A 19,513-nucleotide genomic window follows, 5' to 3' on the forward strand; every position below is an offset into this window, starting at 1 on the left:
TGGAATAACTACTATGGAGAGAGCTGCAGCCTAAGTCTGGTTATGGGGGATAGAAATATTTAGGGAATATTCAAGTCTAAACTATTTTGAAGCTTCTTTGAACAGTGATGTTTGTTCTACTACTCTAATTTACCTTGACAGTATGTTCTCTGTTACTGTGACTGCATAAAAATTTGGAAGTTATCCTCATCTTTCTCCTTGGGAAGGGCTTTAGGAAGAAAACAAACCCCACGTGCTTGCAAAGATAAATAAGCTGATTAAATCTTAACAGAATAATATGTAAAGCTGCTAGCAAAGCATTTCCTTTATTTAATGGTAAAGGGTCAATTCTGGCTAATAAAATGTTCTAAAATCACACATTAGCAGTGTCAATTTATAAACTCCAGGTGTTCTGTGTAGTATTTGAAATTGGAATCAATTAATCTTGTTCTGCAGTAAAAGATAAAATTCATCAGCATGTTTCTTCAGCATTTCCATTGCTACCAAGCTGCAGAGATTCTAAAACAAAAAATCAAGGAACAGCTGAGTTGGAGATGTGGAATGCTGAAGAAAATGCCAAGAGTATCTTTCTGGAGCAGACTTTGAAAGCTAAGTTGTGCATGTAATAGGAAATGTCCATATGATTGTGGTACTGGGAGCAGCAGCTCTAAAGGCAAAAGCTGAGGTGGTTCCAGTGCTTGTGATGTTCCCTAGAGCCTCTGTCTTGCAAAGATGAATCTGATCTTTGCCTGATGATAAAATCAAAGGGCTCAAAGTGACTATTCCAATATAATGTATATATATATATATGTGTCATTTGGTGCCTATGGATACTGGGCAAACAGAGGCTTAGAGGGGAGAAGTGTCTGATGGATGTGGTTTCTCAAACTCCTGCCCTCAGCCCAGCAAAACATCCCCGATTTTCCTCTGACAACCCGTTCATGTTACAGTCTGCTCTGGGATCTCAGGCATTTCAGCAGTTCCCAAATAAAACCTTGAACATTTGGGAGTGATCTCCTTTTCTCCACGTAGCAGAACAAAATTTTTCATAACTGTGGTGTTGCAGACAGTTCTTAGAGCATTTTGCTGGTGCTTGTGTCAGTGTAAATCCTTTCTCTGTTCTGGGAGGATTCCTTGCTCTGGTCTGAAGAGCTGCAGGGCAGTTCTGACTTCCATGTCTGAAATTGGTGTTACCTGCTTACTCAGTCCTGGACAACTTGAATTTATACAAAAACAAATCACAACATGAGAAAAGGAATGAAAAAAGGAAAAAAGGTTGGGGCCTGGAGGAGAGGAATAAGTGCAGTTCTATTTTATGGAAGCAAAGCACATCCTTACACTGAGGAGATTTCAGACACACATTTCCACCTGTGTTTATAAATCAGTTTGCTATTTTTTTCCAAGTTTGAAGTGGTTGAAAGGACTTGCAATTTCAAATTCTGCCTTTTCCTAATTGTCCTGCTTGTGCCCTGTTTTTCAGATTTCTGGTTGTTTCAGAGGTGGCAGTGGAGCACACCTTTAGCACAGGAAAATGAGCGAGCTTGACCAGTTACGCCAGGAGGCCGAGCAGCTGAAAAACCAAATCAGAGTATGTATTGTGCCTCAGCACAAATGAGTGTGTCCTGAGCAGGACAGAAACGATGCCTGAAATGTTCCCCCAATGCCAGAGTTCATGAAGAAAGGGCAAACACATATGGCTGCTTTAGAAAATTACTTTTTTGGTCTTTTGTATTGCTTAGGAAATAATAGTTCCAGAAGCAATGCACAAAATTGCTGATGAAATGAAGGTTTACTGAAGTTTGAATGAGCTAGAGAATAGCTAAAGTTAAAAAAAACTGATGGAAATAAGGTCAGTGATAAAATTTGTCAGAGCTTTGTCCACTAAGTTCTCAAAACCCTCTGAGGTTGGATTCTGCACAGCCTCTCTGAACAAGCAGTTCCACTGCTCGAGCACCTTTGTGGTGAAAGTTGTGTTGCCCTTCTTCCAAAAGAAGAGAAATTCCAAAGTTGAATGCACAGTGTGTGTTGACAGCAGGCAGTGCATTATGGTAATGCTGCTGGTAGGATGGCTCCTCTCTGGGTGACAGAAATGTTCTTTGAACCTTGGCTTCGGGGGCCTCAATCAACTTGACAAAACAGAGAAAGAAATGTACAGAGCTCCATCCAATTTCTCTGATTCCCTTCTCTTGCAGGATGCTAGGAAAGCATGTGCAGATGCCACCCTGGCTCAGGTAAGAATTTCAGAGTTTAACAGGAATTAAGAAAATATTTCCTTTACAAAAAGAAAATGCTGTGTAAAAAGGTGAATCTGGTTTTGCCTCCTGTAGCAATTTATTTTTATTTTATTTTGCCTTTGGGTGTTTTCTTCCAGAAATAATTACATGTTTGTCCAGTCCCTGAGAGCAGTGGCCTTGAGCTGAGATTTCTTGGAGTGACTCAGGGCACATTTCTGCTGCTTAATGGAAAATAATGCTGTGCCCTGGAGCTGGGAGCAATACTGGTGTTACCCTGATAATCAGAACCATAAGGCCTGCTGAGGTTAAACTTCTTCAGTGTCTGCCACATTTATCTGTGCAGGAGGAGAAAACCCAGATCAAAGGTCTGAAATCCTAGAAGTCTAAGAAGATATGAGCTGAACAAAACAGTTTCTGGGAGTGTTTATAAATGCAGTAGGCTGCTTGTGTGTGTGATAAAGACATGCTGCTTAACATGACAGAACTTGTGAATGGACAGTTGGGGAAAAATCAGCACTGAGAATGTGGGACTGTGGGAACTGAGTGAGAGATGTGTTTCTGCAGGAGAGGGAAGGGAAGAAGTGAGTGTGTGACCTTTCCCTGTTGCAGATCACAGCCAATATCGACCCCGTGGGGAGGATCCAGATGCGCACCAGGAGAACACTCCGGGGACACCTGGCCAAAATTTATGCAATGCACTGGGGGACTGATTCCAGGTGGGTACTGCTGCCTCACGGGGCTCCACTGCTCTCTGGAGAGCTGGGTGCACATGGAATGAAGAACTCTGAGAGGAGTCAGAAACACTGAATGCCACAGTTTTCCTCCATGGTTGTGTAATCCAAGCCTACATTGGATGCCAAAATCCCAGTCCTTGTCCACTGCAAAATACAGTAATGGTACACCATGAATTCTGAGCAACTGTGGAAATAAAGTAGATGCCATTATCAGTTGTGGGTTTTTTTTCCTTTTTCTTTTCCTTTCCTGTTAACTTCTGATTAATTTAAAGAGAAACTAAATGCCACAGGTATCAGGTGCTTTTATTCTCTTTTCTTTACAATGTTCATCACAAAGGTGTTCCTTGGCTGCCCACAGTGATTGTGTTTCCCTGCTGTTTCCTCCCTAGGCTTCTAGTTAGTGCCTCCCAGGATGGCAAACTTATAATTTGGGACAGCTATACTACAAACAAGGTAAGGCCAGCTGATCCATTGCTGTGGAATTCAGTTGAAAAAGCATCAGGAGGAAATCAGGAGCAACTGTTGCCCATCATCATTTTGGCTCTATTGCTTTCCTAGTTCTAAACCCAAGTTTTGAATTCTCTCAAACAATCAAGTTGTATGTTAAGAACACAGCAGTGCCTTCAGTGTGTGAAAATGTGCACCACAAGGGGAGAACAATTCTTTCCTCCTAAAGAATGTTTTGATTTGTTTTAATACTGCAGGAAGGTGATTAGCAGGGAGCAGGCAGTGATGAGCATCTTGCACCAGAAGGGGCAGAGATTTTGGCCTAGGCAGATGAATTTGTTGTCTGCAGTGAAGTCCTGGAAGACCTGGCATGTTCTAATGAGTCATCCCTTGGTGGCTGCAATCACATGAGGCAGTCCAGGACTACTTTTACTTTCTTTTGACAGTGATTGGTATTTACTGATCATGGCCACTGTCCCAGGGCTGGCAACAATTCCCATGTAGCTCCTTGTGGTTAAGTTGACAGAGCTGCTTGAGTCTGATTTTATTCCAAATACATTTTCCTAACTTGGCTCCTTGTAGCATTAAAATCAATGTTACCAGTGCATTGGAGCAAATGGCATCACTTCAGTAAAAAGTTAATATAATATGGTTTGCAAATTAAAATGAAACCCTCTCATTTTTACCTTCATCCTCATCCTTTGACCCCAGCTTGCAGGTAAATGTCATCTAAATTACTGTGACTGCTGTAGGATGGTGGAATCATCACCGCATCCCATGATTTCTTTTTTGATATCCTCAATTCTTACATCAGTGCCAATTAATCCATGCAATATTCTTTTGGCAGTTCCAGAACACATTGGAAGTAACAGTGTTGTCATCAATTTGATCTTTGCCTAATGATAAAATAAAACAGCTCAAAGTGAATATTCCAAATAGGAGAGACTATTGGAATATTCTAGACTTCTTGGTAGAAGACTTCCAAAAATGAACTGGTTGTGGTTTTAGGACAGGGTTGGGGTTTTTTTAACTGCTCTTTGCTGCAGGACCACTGATTCCTGGCTGCTCCTCTGCTTCTAATGAGATTTTTCCTTAAGAAATTCAGGCACATTGTTAATATTGCATGAAATATCACCATATGTCCAAGGGCACCAGCCCTTCCTAAAGACTGTGAACAAATCCAAGGGGTGAACACAATGAGTTAACAAGACAGAACAGGTTTAGCTTCTATAATTATCTAAAAAAAGTTCTTTGAGCAGAGAATGACAAGGAAACATGGGGTAGTTATTTAAATGTGAAGCTTGATTGCTTGCAGTGGGTTTCCAAAGAAGGATTCAAATGGCAGTGGAAGCAGCGATTTCCTTACTTGTTCATTCACAGCATCTAAGCCTGGAATTGGCAGTTTTGCTGACTGTGCTTGGAAGTCAATATTTTCCTGAACCTATAATAAACCAATAGTAATCAGAGCACTGAAATCATTCACTTTGGACCAAAATTGCTGATGGAACCGGGTTCAGGAAAAGCAAATCTGAGGTTTTATTACGTCACTGCTTGTTCTGACGAGCCCCACATGCAAGTTACCCTCAAAATAGTTCAACACTCAAACAGCTGTTTGATTCTTGCTTCTCTGCCAAAAACATCATCCTGTCTTGAGAGACAGGTGAAAAACTTCCTTTGGAATGCAATTTCTGCACTTGCTGAAGTGCAGCCTGTCTGTGTTGCAGGTGCATGCGATTCCCCTGCGCTCCTCCTGGGTCATGACTTGTGCATATGCTCCCTCTGGCAATTACGTGGCTTGTGGTGGGCTTGACAACATCTGCTCCATTTATAACTTGAAAACTCGTGAAGGGAATGTCCGTGTCAGCCGTGAGCTCGCTGGGCACACAGGTGGGTGCTGCTCCGAGTTACCTCAGCACAGTGAAAACTAAAAAAAAACAAATCCTTTAAATATCATTTCCTAATAACAATCTACTTCTTTTCTCAGGCAGGAGCTTAGCTGCAGACTCTGCTTGGTTTTAAATTTAAAGCTCTTTTAAAGCTCTGGTTTGCTGTGTTTGTGTGATGCAGAGGGATTAAATCTGAAACCATTTGTGTTTTTATTCTCCCCCATGAAGTTCTTCCCCAATGGCAACGCCTTTGGTGTTGGTCTGTGATTGGTCATTAAGTCAAAACAATTTCCATGAATTTCACAGTTTTTCAGCTGTAAAATTGAAGAAAAACTTTTAGAGCTGGAAGTTGATGTTTGCAGGTTTTGGTATTTTCTGCTGTAGTTTGAATTCGGTGCTTTGTGAAATGGAGGTGGTTGGCAGGGAGGCTGATTCTGTAATCAGAGTGCTTCCACTGATGGTTTGGCAGATGGGATTTCAGGAAAAAAGAAGCTTCAGAGCATTCAGATGAACTTCTTTGATGCTGCTGTTGGGAAACATCCAATGTCCATGCTCAGCTCTTTGTACTGACCAGGAATGCAGTTTATTTTTCTCAATGCTTTGATACAGTTGAGGCCATCAGCATTTGTTGCTGCTGGATGCAGTGAGACTGAGATGATTTTCTTAGAAACCTGGGTGTGTGCAGTGCAGGCTCACTGGGATCCTGCCCAGCTTTCCACATTTTGTTCCCCTTCCTCTGGTTGGGTCGAGGTGGTCTCTAAAGAGCCAAACCAAATTTTATCCAAAACATTGCAGATTCCCATACAAAAATAATTTATTGTATTTTAGTCTCTCGGTGTGTTTTGCTGCAGCTTCAGGAGAGGAGGAGGCAGCTTATTAGCAAAGCAATTTGCCTTTGAAGGGAAATCTCTGGCCTTATTTGTGCACCTTTACTCTGTTTCCAGGCTACTTGTCCTGCTGTCGTTTCCTGGATGATAATCAGATCGTCACCAGCTCTGGCGACACCACCTGGTAAGCTGGGACAGGGGGGCAGCACTCTCAGGAAGGGCTTTTCTCATCCATTTTCTGTGCCTGAAGGGAACTTTGTCCTTCCCAAACTTCATCATCACCCACAGGACTCTGGTGATACTGCTCATGTGTCACTTTTTGCTGGTAATTTCAACCCTGTGAGCTTTGGCTGTTTCCTTGTGCCCATGTTCTGAGGAGCCTCACCTAATTCTGTGCTGAGATGTTCTGGGAATTTTTTTTCTTCCTGTGACTATTTGGCTTTTAGAAATAACTGTATTAGACTAATGATTTTCCTCAAAACTCCTTTTGTATTCGGTATTTATTACTTAAACAGTCATGTTTGGATATTTCTAATACAGCATGCAGTTAATGTTGTTATTCAGAAGAGCTCCTAGAAAATATTCTCCAGTGACAATAGCTGGGTTTTTTGAGGAGAATGTAGGTGTATATCTTCATAAACACTGGCTTCTGAACTAAAAAAGGCCTCCATCTTTTTTTCATAGATTTTTCTATTATATCTATTCCTTAAAAGCCTTGCAGTTCTCTCCAGCAGCAGCACTTAGAGCAGAGGTTGTCTAATAAATACCTGTCCTACACAGTGCCAGTCTCTCTGAATGCCTGATTCTGAGTAGCTCTGGAATACATACGGGATTAAAACCAAAAAATGTTTCTGAATATGTGTTGGTGTTTAGAGAACTCAAAAAACTCCAACAAAATGGGAGGGTTTGTAGAAATGATGCTCTTTGTAAGAGAAAACAGCTGCTTCAGGAGTTGTGGAGTAATTCTGCAGCTGTCCTTGCCATCACCTCAGTTCATCAAAGGACTTTATCAAAGTACAGGCACATCTTGTTTACCTGGTTTGAACCTGCTGCTGATGGCTCTGTTTGCTGAGAAATGACAGAAATTAAAAATCCCAACTTCCTCAAGTGTTTAGACTTCTTCTTATGGAGGTGATAGTGTTCTTTCATCCTTTTATACTCTTAATTATCACTGTTGTAGTGATTTGGCTGACTTGAAACTTGAAGATCAGACATAATTCACAAAGTTACTCATCCTCTGTGAGTTTATAAAATGGGAAATGCTGGCTCAGCTTTTGCTGTAGCCTTAGCACTGCTGCTTTCATGGAAGCTGTGGTAGTGCTGGATGGCAGCCATGGCAGAGAACTTTGGGGTGAACAGCCCTCAGTGCCAGTCATCAGTTTTTTCCACTGGTTTTTAATTTAACCCCCCACAATGTTTTAAAATTAAGGATAGCTTTGAGGTCTTCCATGCACAATTCATCTGCAACAGCCAAACCAAAAATATTTATTTCTATTGTCAGGATCAATGTTATTAATACCTGGAGTTTGACCTCAGCAGTGATAAAAAGACATTACAGAGGAGCACAGATATGTTGATTTTTGCACAAATAATCTACAACAGCCAAATAATTCAACCAAAAATATTTATTTCCATTATCAGGATCAATGTTGTTAATACTTGGGAATTTTACCTCAGCAGTGATAAAAAACCTCATGAAGTAGCACAGACTTGTTGATTTTTGCACAATTAATTTTTGCACAAATAATTTTTGTCCAATTAATCTGCAACAGCCAAATAATTCAACCAAAAATGTTTCTTTCCATTGTCAAGATCAATGTTATTAATACGTGGGAGTTTTACCTCAGCAATGATCAAAAACCTCATGAAACAGCACAGACGTGTTGATTTTTGCACTATCAGTTGTGCAAAAATCAATTGTGCAAAAATTAATTGTGCAAAAATTAATCTGCAACAGCCAAATAATTCAACCAAAAATGTTTCTTTCCATGATGAAGATCAATGTTATCAATACTCGGGAGTTTTACCTCAGCAATGATCAAAATCCTTGCAAAGGAGCACAGACATGTTGATTTTTGCACAATTAATTGTGCAAAAATAAATCTGCAACAGCCAAATAATTCAACCAAAAATGTTTCTTTCCATTATTAAGATCAATGTTATTAATACTTGGGAGTTTTACCTCAGCAATGATCAAAAACCTCATGAAACAGCACAGACGTGTTGATTTTTGCACGATCAGTTGTGCAAAAATTAATTGTGCAAAAACTAATCTGCAACAGCCAAATAATTCAACCAAAAATGTTTCTTTCCATGATGAAAATCAATGTTATCAATACTTGGGAGTTTTACCTCAGCAATGATCAAATCCTCACGAAGGAGCGCAGACGTGTTGATTTTTCCCTCTCGAATGGTTCTTTGCAGTGCTCTCTGGGACATAGAAACTGGTCAGCAGACAACCACGTTTACTGGGCACACTGGAGATGTGATGAGCCTGTCCCTTGCCCCCGATGCCCGGTGTTTTGTTTCTGGTGCCTGCGATGCCTCTGCCAAGCTGTGGGATGTCAGAGAAGGAATGTGCCGGCAAACCTTCACCGGCCACGAGTCCGACATCAACGCCATCTGTGTGCGTACCTGCTCCCCGGGCCCTGCCCTTCCTCTGCAGCATTGCAGGGACAGCTGTGCCCAAAGGCTGGGGGAATGATGGGGAGGAGTCTGGGGGTGTCAGAGGGCTCATTAATGACTTTATTATACTGTATTATTCTATATTATATCACACTGCATCTAAACTGAATCTGCCAAGCACAAAATCAACTGCGCAAAATGTTGTGACTGTCATCCAACAGTCCTGACACACACACACACACACACACACACACACACACACACACACATACTTGGCCCTTCTGGGAGGAATGATGGGGAGGACTCCATGGATGTCAGAAGGCTCATTAATTACTTCATTATACTCTGTTATTCTATATTGCACTGCATCTAAACTGAAACTGCCAAGCACTCAACTGCCCTCAATTGCCCAGAATCTGGTGACTGTCAGCCCATAGTCCCAACACACACACACACACTTGGTCCTTCTGGGAGCAATGATGATATCAGAAAGCTAATTAATGACTTTATCATACTATATTATTCTGTATTATATTATACTACATCTCAGCTTCCCAGGAGAAGAATCCTGGGCAAGGGGATTTTTCAGAAAACATGACTGTGACAGTGCAGCTCTGGTTTGCTGTGTTTGTGTGATGCAGAGGGATTAAATCTGAAACCATTTGTGTTTTTATTCTCCCCCATGAAGTTCTTCCCCAATGGCAACGCCTTTGCCACGGGCTTTTTATTTTTTTGTTTTATTAATTATTTTATTATTTTATTTTATTAAATTTATGGTTTTATTCTCCCCCATGAAGTTCTTCCCCAACGGCAATGCCTTTTGCCACAGGCTTTTTATTTTTTATTATTTTATTTTATTTTATTTTATTAAATTTTATTTTATTTTATTTTATTTTATTAAATGTATGGTTTTATTCTCCCCCATGAAGTTCTTCCCCAACGGCAACGCCTTTGCCACGGGCTCGGACGACGCCACGTGCCGGCTCTTCGACCTGCGGGCTGACCAGGAGCTGATGGTTTATTCCCATGACAACATCATCTGTGGCATCACCTCTGTAGCATTTTCCAAGAGTGGCCGCCTGCTCCTAGCTGGGTATGATGACTTCAACTGCAACGTGTGGGACACGCTGAAAGCTGACAGAGCAGGTGAGTGGCTTGGAGGGTTGGGTGTTTCAGTGGAGTTCCCACCCCTGGAGGTGTGCAAGGAGCTCCTGGATGTGGCACTCAGAGCTGGGACAAGCCACAGGTTGGACTCGATGGCCTTGGTGGTGTGCTGGTGTTCTCAGGGGTCCCAGGGTGAGAGAAGATGTAGGGGGATGGAATATAACAAAATAAAGGTACTATAGAAAGTAATCTTACCCCTAAGGAGTTGCAGCTGAGCTGATTATTCAACATTAGGAGCAGGCCTGACTTGAACAGGCCACAGCTGTAGACAGAAAGGAGAAGAGTGTTCTGAAAGAGTGGAGTGGTTGGTTGAGGGGGAACTGGGGTCAGCTGGCTGCTGCAGGAAGAGTCAGTGCCCTGAGGAGCTGCCTGGGAGAAACAGCAAGGAGCTCTGAAACTCTTGCATGAAGGAGACAACAATATGGAACCTTTCCAATTTCATGGCAACAAGAAGAGAGGAGAATCGTGACTCCATGTGGAAGTTTGCAGGCAATCCTGACATGGGAAGAAGAGAGGAGAATCTTGACTCCATGGTTCAGAAGGCTGATATATATTATATTAAAAGAAAATGATAGATTAAAACTGTACTAAAAGAATAGAAGGAAAGGATTTCATCAGAAGGCTTGAAAGGAAGAGAAAAAGAATGATAATAAAATCTTGTGACTGACCAGAGTCTGAGCCAGCTGGACTGTGATTGGCCATTAATTAAAAACATCCACATGAGACCAATCACAGATTCACCTGTTGCATCCCACAGCAGCAGATAATCATTGTTTACATTTCATTTCTGAGGCCTCTCAGCTTCTCAGGGGAAAAATCTTAGCAAAAGGATTTTCATAAAATGTGTCTGTGACATTGGTGGCCTTTTCCAAGCTCTGGATGTGTGATTGAGTCTCAGGCACAGATCTCTCAGCACTCACTGTCTCAACTTCAGAACTCTCTGAAAACTTCTTCAGGCTGCCCAGTGATGGTGCAAATCCATTGGAATCCTGCTCAGGGATGGATGTTGAGAACAGGATGATTGCCATTAAAAACATGGGCTCGGGGTGGAGGGGGTATTTATTCTTTTTTAGACTTTATGGCTTTGTTTGTGCATTAACTATTCAAAGCAATTCAACATTAATGTTGCTGTTTATACACAAGAATTTTTTTCCTGGTATTTGTAGCAGTAGTTGTAGAGACAGCCAGGAAAACAACAGAGACTCTGGAGTTTATCTTTTGAGGAAACAAACATGAAATTCATGGTCCAAAGATGAAGAGATTTTAACTTCAGGTCTTCAAAACTTTGTTGGAAAAAATGTATAAATTAGGCCACAGTTGTTTCATTACTCTGATCAGAATAGGAGATGAGAAGAATATTCTGTGTATTGAAATGTTCCAAGGCTGCAGATTGCCAGGCAGATTTGGCACTTCTGGTATTAAACACTTCTATATTTTCTGATATTGGCACTTCTGTACTAAACACCTTTGTGGTTGTGTGTTCAGTACAAGTATTGAAGATTTGTTGGTGCTGATTTTGTTTTACCAAATTGCAGCACTTCCTGTTGCTGGTGAGAGAATGAGGAGAGTCCTGTGAGCACTCTAATTCATGTAGAGAGATTCATTTCAAGTCTATCAAGAATATCTTGGCTCAGTGCTGTGGACTGGAAAGCTTGAACATAATTAGGTTTTCTTTTTACCTCCTTGAAACTGTTAAAGGGGATAGAGGAAGATGTTGTCTCCCTTAATTTTTCTGTTGAGTGTCTCAATTCTTTCTTTTAATGGTGCTATAATTGAATTGTATTAGATCCCCATATTGACAAATAGATTGTATGGAGGAGTCTGTCTTGTGAATGTAGTAAAAGAAAATCGGATGAAAAATGCTTTAGAGTTCATAACACAATTCAGTTTAACTTCTGGTTTTAAAAGAAAATTTTTACAAATATGAAATTTTGTAAAATTTAACTGAGACCAGTTCAGACATATTATCACTGTGGTGAGGAGCAAGAGCTGTGCAGGGCATGCTTGTAGTGACATTGTCACAATCTTCAGGGCTGTCACTTCACAATCATAGAACACCAGTAAAGGTTATAATATGGGGAATATACAGGAAACATTCTGGAGCAAGCATTTACTGAGTTATCCCCTTAAGAACCCACCCAGCTCTGCCCTGAGCCTATGCTTGTAAAACCAAAGGCATTTTAAAATTCCAGCCCTGTTTGTTCAGGATTTTTGACTCTAGAGCTTGGCTAATCCAAACATGCTGTGGTGTAAGTTGAACAGACAGGAAATGACCCAAACAAAGCAATTTATTTGTTGGCTTCTCATTTCCAGGTGTCCTTGCTGGTCACGATAACCGTGTCAGCTGCTTAGGTGTGACTGATGATGGCATGGCAGTGGCAACAGGGTCATGGGACAGCTTCCTCAAGATCTGGAACTGAAGAAGGTGAGTACCCAACTCACTGAGGCAGCTTTGGGGTCCAGAATGCTTCTTGCCAGCAGTGCTGTTACTGGTGCTGATCATTCAGGGTAGTCTGGAGCTGCAGCAAGGGAAATACAGGTTGGATATTGGGAAGGAGTTTTTTACAGAAAGGGAGATAAAGTTTTTCACAGAAAGGTGATAAAGTCCTGGAATGGCTGCCCAGGGAGGTGTTGGAGTCACCATCCCTGGGTGTGGCACTGGGTGCCAGGGTTGAGTTGAGGGGTTGGGGCTGGGCTGGACTTGATGGTCTTGAAGGTCTCTCCCAACCTGGGGATTCTGAGAATTCTCTGAAAAAGACCTTTGAGATCCAGGGAAAGTCAAGCTCTTAGAGCCACCCATCCAGCACTGCAGAGTGCCAAAGCCTTCCAGAAAAAGGAGAAAAGGAGACTCAGGGGTGACCTTGTCACTCCCTACAGCTCCTGAAAGGTGCCTGTGCTCAGCTGGGGCTGGGCTCTTTCTCCAGGAAATTACAGAACCAGAGCACACAGCCTCGAGCTGCACCAAGGGAAATACAGGGTGGATATTGGGAAGAAGGTTTTTTCCAGAAAGGTGATAAAGGTTTTTTCCAGAAAGGTGAGGGAGTTTTTTCCAGAAAGGTGATAAAGGTTTTTTTCCAGAAAGGTGAGGGAGTTTTTTTCCAGAAAGGGGATAAAGGTTTTTCCAGAAAGGGGATAAAGGTTTTTTCCAGAAAGGTGAGGAAGTTTTTTCCAGAAAGGGGATAAAGTTCTGGAATGGCTGCCCAGGGAGGTGCTGGGTTCACCATCCCTGGGTGTGTTTAACAAAGCCTGGATGTGGCACTGGGTGCCAGGGTTGAGTTGAGGGGCTGGGGCTGGGTTGCACTCGATGGTCTTTAAGGTCTCTTCCAACCTGGTCATTCTGAGAAGTTTCTGACATCAGTGAGGAGCAAACCCAAGCAGTTGGGGCTTTACATGACCATTACCCTAACGCATGCACTGACATTTTCCTGGAGGTCTATTTTTAATTACCAAACTTTCCTGTGTGGGTTTTTGAATAAATAAATATCCCTGGGGAAGGGGGGAGGTAATGCCTGCATGTGTCAGTGGTGGGGACAGCAGATTTGGCCACTTGTTTGCAGTTCCTCAAAGTGCAACTCTCACCAGATGTTTCTGTGTGCCAGAAGAGCAGCGGACTCCAGGACTGGAAGAAGTTTCCAACGGTTGAAAATTAAAAACGATAGCATATCCAATCCAACCATACTAACTTGGACCCCCATCCTCCCCAACTTCAAAGGGCAAGATCTTTTCCGTCTCCTGTTGCTGAAATGAAGAGCACAATTACCTTTCCAAGAAGAATTTCTGTGTTGTAAGCAAAATGAAATTGTGCATTCCTTTTGGGACCATTTTTTTTGTCTTGAGAATTTAAAAACAAATGAAACACTATCATAAAAAGCATGACCAGAAAATAAACTTGAGCATAATTGTGAAACAGTTAGCTTTCACTGTAGTTTCCAAGTTGAAGTTAAGGACTTTATCTCACACACTTGCAAATTTTAAAGTCATGTTTGTAGCAGGATTTTTTTCAAGTTTCCTTTTTAAATACATTTCCTTATGTATTTAATTGAGCAAAACAAGGGAGTCCTAGCCCAGAGCACTGGGGGTTGTTAACGCTGTAAATTTAGTCCCTAATTTTTTTTATTTTTATTTTCTAGTATCACAGATAATTGTTGCACAAAAACTTGGCATATATAGGATAATGTTAAGCAGTAAGGTAACCAAGCACATGCTGTAAAAGGTAATGAATGCTTGTTTAAAGAATCCTTTCACCTTTTATGGATTACAAATGCAATCCTTGGTCCCTCCTGCCCCCCCCTTTTTCACCACACTGATTTTTTTAATCTGTTTTGGTTTGTCCACTTGGAAGGGCAGTTTATATATCCTAACACTATCCTATAAGTCTCAACAACCAGGAATCTCTGTTTTCAAAAGAGACCTATCCTACACTTGGGTATCGAGTCAATTCTTTGTGTATGAAATGATGTACAAATCAATGTTTTGAAAATAATGATCTTGAACTTTCTAAGTTAAACAGAAAAAAAAAACCTTTTTTGATTGTTTGCCATATTGGGTGGGTTTACTCTTAGAATCGCATGCTGTAGAAATGCTAAAAAGTGCATATTGGACTAAGTCCTTAGATGTTTTTTCTTTGAAGAAATAACCTGTTTAAAAACTGTAACCATTGTCGCTGTATTCATTTATTGTTGCTACTCTGTGCATAAATCTATGAAGAACTCCAGTACAAAGCTATGCACGTTTTGGAGTAGCGTGATAAGTCACTTTTTTTTTTTTTTTTTTTAAAGAATAAAGAAAAAAAAAGAAACAGCCTGTTCAAACAATCGCTGTCAAAGATTCTGGGGTGTGGGAGGAGGGAACCTAGACCATCTTCTTTATAAATCAGTTCCTCACAGCCAGTTCCTCTTGCAGGATGAGTCCTTTGCATCTGATCAGAGTCATTTTTGTAACGAGCAGGTTTTCCTGGCTTTCTTTTCAAATAAAATGTTAAAAGCAGCAGTGTTTGGACAGCAGATTGTTCTTTCCTATCTTCTCACTGTATCCAGAAATGCTCCTTCCTAGCAGCAGTAGTAGCTTTTCTCCATTTTGTTTTTTCTGCAACATTCTGTACAAAAATGTGCTGTAATTGTGCGTTAGGCCTGGATTTGGCATAAAAGATGAGTTCCCTCTTACTCTCTTTCATGAAACTACTCTGTAGAGCTTTCTCCACGCCCTGTATCCCTCTTCACCTTTTGTATTTAATTTTAAAGTCAGTGTACTTCAAGAAAGCTGGATGCAAGATAGATACTATATTAAAATGTAATGTTATTTAAGATGTAATAAAGCAGTTTGACATGAGTTTGGACTGATCTGGTTTGCAGCTTCTTGTTCTACATGCAGAACATCTTCTGAGTTGTGGAATAACCACTCAGGAGGAGGGAATGCTGTCCCCACAGAAATGGTTTGGTGGTTTGTCAATGGTCGATTTTTGGGCAGGGCATGCACTTAACTCCAAATTCAAAGAGCCACTGTGGTTCCTGAGGTGCACAGCACAAAAATGCTTTGTGCACGAGTGCAGCACCTGAAGTGGGAAATCAAAGCAAAATGCTGAGTAACTTTTAAAACTTTTGTGTCCTTTAATAGGAAAAGAATTGAGTGGTTCCTGCCATGTGAGGATCTGGCCACAGCAGCTCTGGTGGCACTCTTAGATTGACAGGGTAAGAAGTCATTTTCATGCTCAGTAAGAACAAAGTCTCCAAGAGGCAGAATTTTATCTTAAAAAAAAAAAAAATTAAAGCATTGTTTTATACCCAGAGAAGCAGATTTGTGACATGAGGTGTTAAAAAGCAGTTGGTTCAACAATTTGGTATTGGTTGACTTGGGGGTTTTGTGCTTTTAGTGGGTAAAGTCCCATCTCTTGTTCTGATCTAAACAATGGATTTTCCCTCATTTCACATCAACCAAGAGAAATTCCAAAGCTGTGGATTTGTCTCATGCCAAACATGGAAATCCTCAGCCTCAATGGAGAGGTTTTTAAAAGCTGGGAGTGTGGAAAACGTGGTGGTGGCATTGCCCAACTGTGAGCACTGGGGCTTGGGGCTGCGTGGGACTGGCAAGGAGCTCATGGCGCGAAATGCTGAACTTTGGGAACTCAGATTTGGTGGTTTCCAGTTCCAAATGCTGCAGCTGTGGGGTTTCCACTCAGGTGGAATATTTTCATTCCAAAGGATGTTTCATGTGTGACTCTGTCTGGTCTGTAATAAAATCAATGATCTGGCTTTCCTTAATCTCCATCCATGTGTTAAATCTCTGTGCCCTGGCAATAAAACACCTGCCAGGACAGTGACTTGTGTCAGGAGGCTGCTGTGCAGCCCTTTGGGATTCATTTGAAATGCAAAACAGTTGCAGTTGCCTCTCACTTCTCTTATTTTCGTGTTAAATACGAAATTTTCTTTGATGTAAACATTTTTCATTGTGTGCTTGGTTATTCAGAGAGCTGCTACTGGAGAAAAATGGGTGTGCAAAGGGAGCAGCTTTGAACTCTTGAGTCTGGGCCAAAACTTTGAGTTTTGAATGCCTTTAATTTTAGGATAGACCCAAATCAAAATTATTTATGTCATCTTACCTGCAATTATTTATGTCATCTTACCTGCAATTATTTATGTCATCTTCTCCATCTCCTCCTGTGGGCTTGGAAAAGATTCTGACTTGGAGATAATTGTGGGATGTGGCTCCAAAGAGCAGCTTCCCCCAGCTGCTGCTGAATTTCTGGTGCTAATTTCATATTTCTGGTTCAGATTCCACGACCTGAGAACACAAAATCTGTGAGAATGGGGTTGGAATCCTCTCATGGAGTTTCTGGGAAGGAGTGAAGGAAGACAGAACAGATTTCTCAGTCCCAGGAGCTCAGGTTAAGACCTTTAGCATATTCTGTGCCCCTCAAGGCCTTTAATTTCTTCATGAATTAAATAAAAGATCTGAGGTTCTACTACCAGCAGGAAAAAAAAAAAAATTGAGTTGGGCATTCTCCCTTTTGACCATGAAGTCCCCTGGAGTGTTTGAAATCAGCTGTGAAACACACTTGAAATGACTGATTGAATCATGCCCTATAGGAGCTAAAAATAGGATAATCTGGTTTCTGGGAAGTGGCAGAGTAAATAAAGAATAATAAAAGCTGTCACCCGTGCTGAGCTCTGTGCCTGGCTCTGCAGCAAGGCAGGATCCTGGGTGCTTTTGTGATTAACACTTTTTAGTGTAGGTGTGAGCATGAATTCACATCGGAGGGCAGAGAAGAAAAGAAGTGGCTGATGAACAAGTTCTACCAGCAGCTGGCTGTTTTTGCATGGTGCTGTTCTCTTTTTCTTCTCTTCGTGTAATTTCTGAGAGTCTGCCTCTGCTTTAGCCATCAGTGATGAGTTGCTCTTTTTCCATTGCGTTCCAGTGAGAGCTGGGATGCAGTGGAGAAGTGGGAAGTTGAATTTGTTCTGTGTCAGGGCTGTGTGAGCGAAAATGAAGCCCCAGATTTCAGTTTCCCCCTTGCACCAAGGATGCCTGGTGCATTCCCTGTCCCTCCTGCTGGGAATGGCCCTGGCACATGGCAGTTCCCAGAGGTGGCAGCAGCCATCTGCTGTGCTGCCTCACATGTGCTCGGTGCTTTCAGTGCTTTCAACATCACTGCTCTGCTCCATTTCACCTGATGGCTTCAGAAATTCCTGCTCTGTCTCCTCTCTGTCCTGCCTGCCTCACATGTGCTCGGTGCTTTCAGTGCTTTCAACATCACTGCTCTGCTCCATTTCACCTCATGGCTTCAGAAATTCCTGCTCTGTCTCCTCTCTGTCCTGCCTGCCTCACGTGTGCTCATCATTTAAACATCATTGTTTTGCTCCATTTTACCTAAAATTCCTGCTCTGTCTCCTCTCTGTCCTGCCTGCCTCACATGTGCTCAATGATTTAAATTTAAACATCATTGTTTTGCTCTATTTTACCTGATGGCTTCAAAAATTCCTGCTCTGTCCTGCCTGCCTCACGTGTGCTCATCATTTAAACATCGTTTTGCTCCATTTTACCTGATGGCTTCAAAAATTCCAGCTCTGTCTCCTCTCTCTGTCCTGCCTGCCTCACATGTGCTCAATGATTTAAATTTAAACATCATTGTTTTGCTCCATTTTACCTGATGGCTTCAAAAATTCCTGCTCCGTCTCCTCTCTCTGTCCTGCCTGCCTCACATGTGCTCAATGATTTTAAATTTCAACATCATTGCTCTGCTCCATTTTACCTGATGGCTTCAAAAATCCCTGCTCTGTCCCTCTTTGCCTGAGCACTCCTGTGCTGTGCTCAGCTTTTTCTTACATCAATACTAAGAAGTATTGCAATACAATGTACAAGGAGTATTTTTAAATAAGGATCAGTAACTGCATTGGTAAAATTATCCAGTATTTCACTTAGCTGGGCAAATCAAACCATAGAAATGTGAATAAAAACTGGGTGAAGTCCTCATTGTTTAGAGAGCTGGCTGCTCCAAACTCGCCCTTTAGGAACACAGGCCCTTCTCAATACTCATTCAAGTAATTCCTGGCTTAACCCAAGACAATTTTGTCATAAAATAGAACAAAGAGAATCTTCCTGCTTTAATTATTCAGAAGCCATTTGCTCCGGCTGAGTGCAGTGAGATGTGATTGACCCTGAGAGGGAATTCTCTGGGGAACTGGAAGTGCAAAATGAAAAGTTTATTTGATGTAACAGATTTTTAAATGGCAAAGAGATAAGGGAGGGAAAAGTCTGTTTAAAAGGGGTGGGGAAAAAAAAAATAATAATTAAAAAAAGCAAGGCAGTGCAGCTCCATCTGCTGGTGGAGAGCCCGTGGAATGGTCAGTGCAGGGAGAAACGTGTGTGCCCGAGCAGCCTGTGCTGGGCCCGGCTGCAGCTCGTGTTCCTGCCCATGGAACCCCTCCTTCCTGGGCCCCCAGGCTCCTCTGAACTCGGGCAGATTTTTCCATGAGGCCTTACAAGCAAAACAAGCTTTTCCCAGTGTTCACTTTTGGAGGGATTTTCTTTTCCCAGTGTTTTATGTAAAAAAGCCTCGGCTGGTGAAGATGGAGAGGTTAAAAATGAGGCAGAGTTAACTGGAGCAGGGGCTCTTGGACAACTTTAAAACCAAGTTCTGTTTAGAATTCCTGTTTAGAATTCTGTTTAGAATAGGATTCCCTGCATTTCTCTCCAGCCCCTCTCCCCAATATTCCTGAGCTCCCTCTCTCATTTTTTGCCATGCTCTGTCACAGCCCTGATGAGAATCCCTGCTCTTTTCAGTCTCCCTCCTCTGCCTTAGGTAGGATTGAGGATCTAGAGTCGAAATAATTAATATATTTTAATTGGCAGGGTGCTCTTGTTGATCTGGTGCCCTGTGCTGTGGCAGGGAAGTCCCTCTGCAGTGGAAATTTGGATTTTGCTGTCACACACACACTCCTGTTGCACCTGAGGGAGCCACCTCACACATTCCAAGCCCTCGTTTATAAAACCAAACGCATTTGAAGATGCAGAATTCCAACACTCAGGGTTTTTCCTCTCTTTTGCACAAGCAGGGTTGCTGTTGAGTGAGGAGCAGTAGGCAGCAGCAGCAGCAGCAGCTCCTTTCCTACCCTGGGTGTGCT

General features: G+C 41.9%; 1 protein-coding gene across 7 annotated transcripts in view; it reads left to right on the forward strand.

Annotated features, from left to right (window-relative positions):
• GNB1 (G protein subunit beta 1) overlaps positions 1 to 15,224 on the forward strand; it is a 39,649-nt gene extending 24,425 nt beyond the window's left edge. For 3 of the 7 annotated variants that reach the window (XM_066564208.1, XM_066564207.1, XM_066564209.1), the window contains exons 3-12: positions 1,460 to 1,567; positions 2,172 to 2,210; positions 2,823 to 2,929; positions 3,337 to 3,400; positions 5,119 to 5,281; positions 6,225 to 6,291; positions 8,532 to 8,733; positions 9,662 to 9,878; positions 12,210 to 12,321; positions 13,496 to 15,224. In XM_066564208.1, the coding sequence (XP_066420305.1) occupies positions 1,511 to 1,567; positions 2,172 to 2,210; positions 2,823 to 2,929; positions 3,337 to 3,400; positions 5,119 to 5,281; positions 6,225 to 6,291; positions 8,532 to 8,733; positions 9,662 to 9,878; positions 12,210 to 12,316 (1,023 nt within the window). In that variant the 5' untranslated portion in view covers positions 1,460 to 1,510 and the 3' untranslated portion in view covers positions 12,317 to 12,321; positions 13,496 to 15,224. Of the gene's footprint in view, positions 1 to 1,459; positions 1,568 to 2,171; positions 2,211 to 2,822; positions 2,930 to 3,336; positions 3,401 to 5,118; positions 5,282 to 6,224; positions 6,292 to 8,531; positions 8,734 to 9,661; positions 9,879 to 12,209; positions 12,322 to 13,453 lie in introns of all 7 variants that reach the window. The other 4 variants (XM_066564210.1, XM_066564214.1, XM_066564212.1 and 1 more) reach the window with 4 other exon arrangements.
• The last annotated feature ends 4,289 nt before the right edge of the window (positions 15,225 to 19,513 follow it).

This window comes from Molothrus aeneus, chromosome 21 (genome assembly GCF_037042795.1).
Source record: "Molothrus aeneus isolate 106 chromosome 21, BPBGC_Maene_1.0, whole genome shotgun sequence".
Lineage (NCBI taxonomy): Eukaryota > Metazoa > Chordata > Aves > Passeriformes > Icteridae > Molothrus > Molothrus aeneus.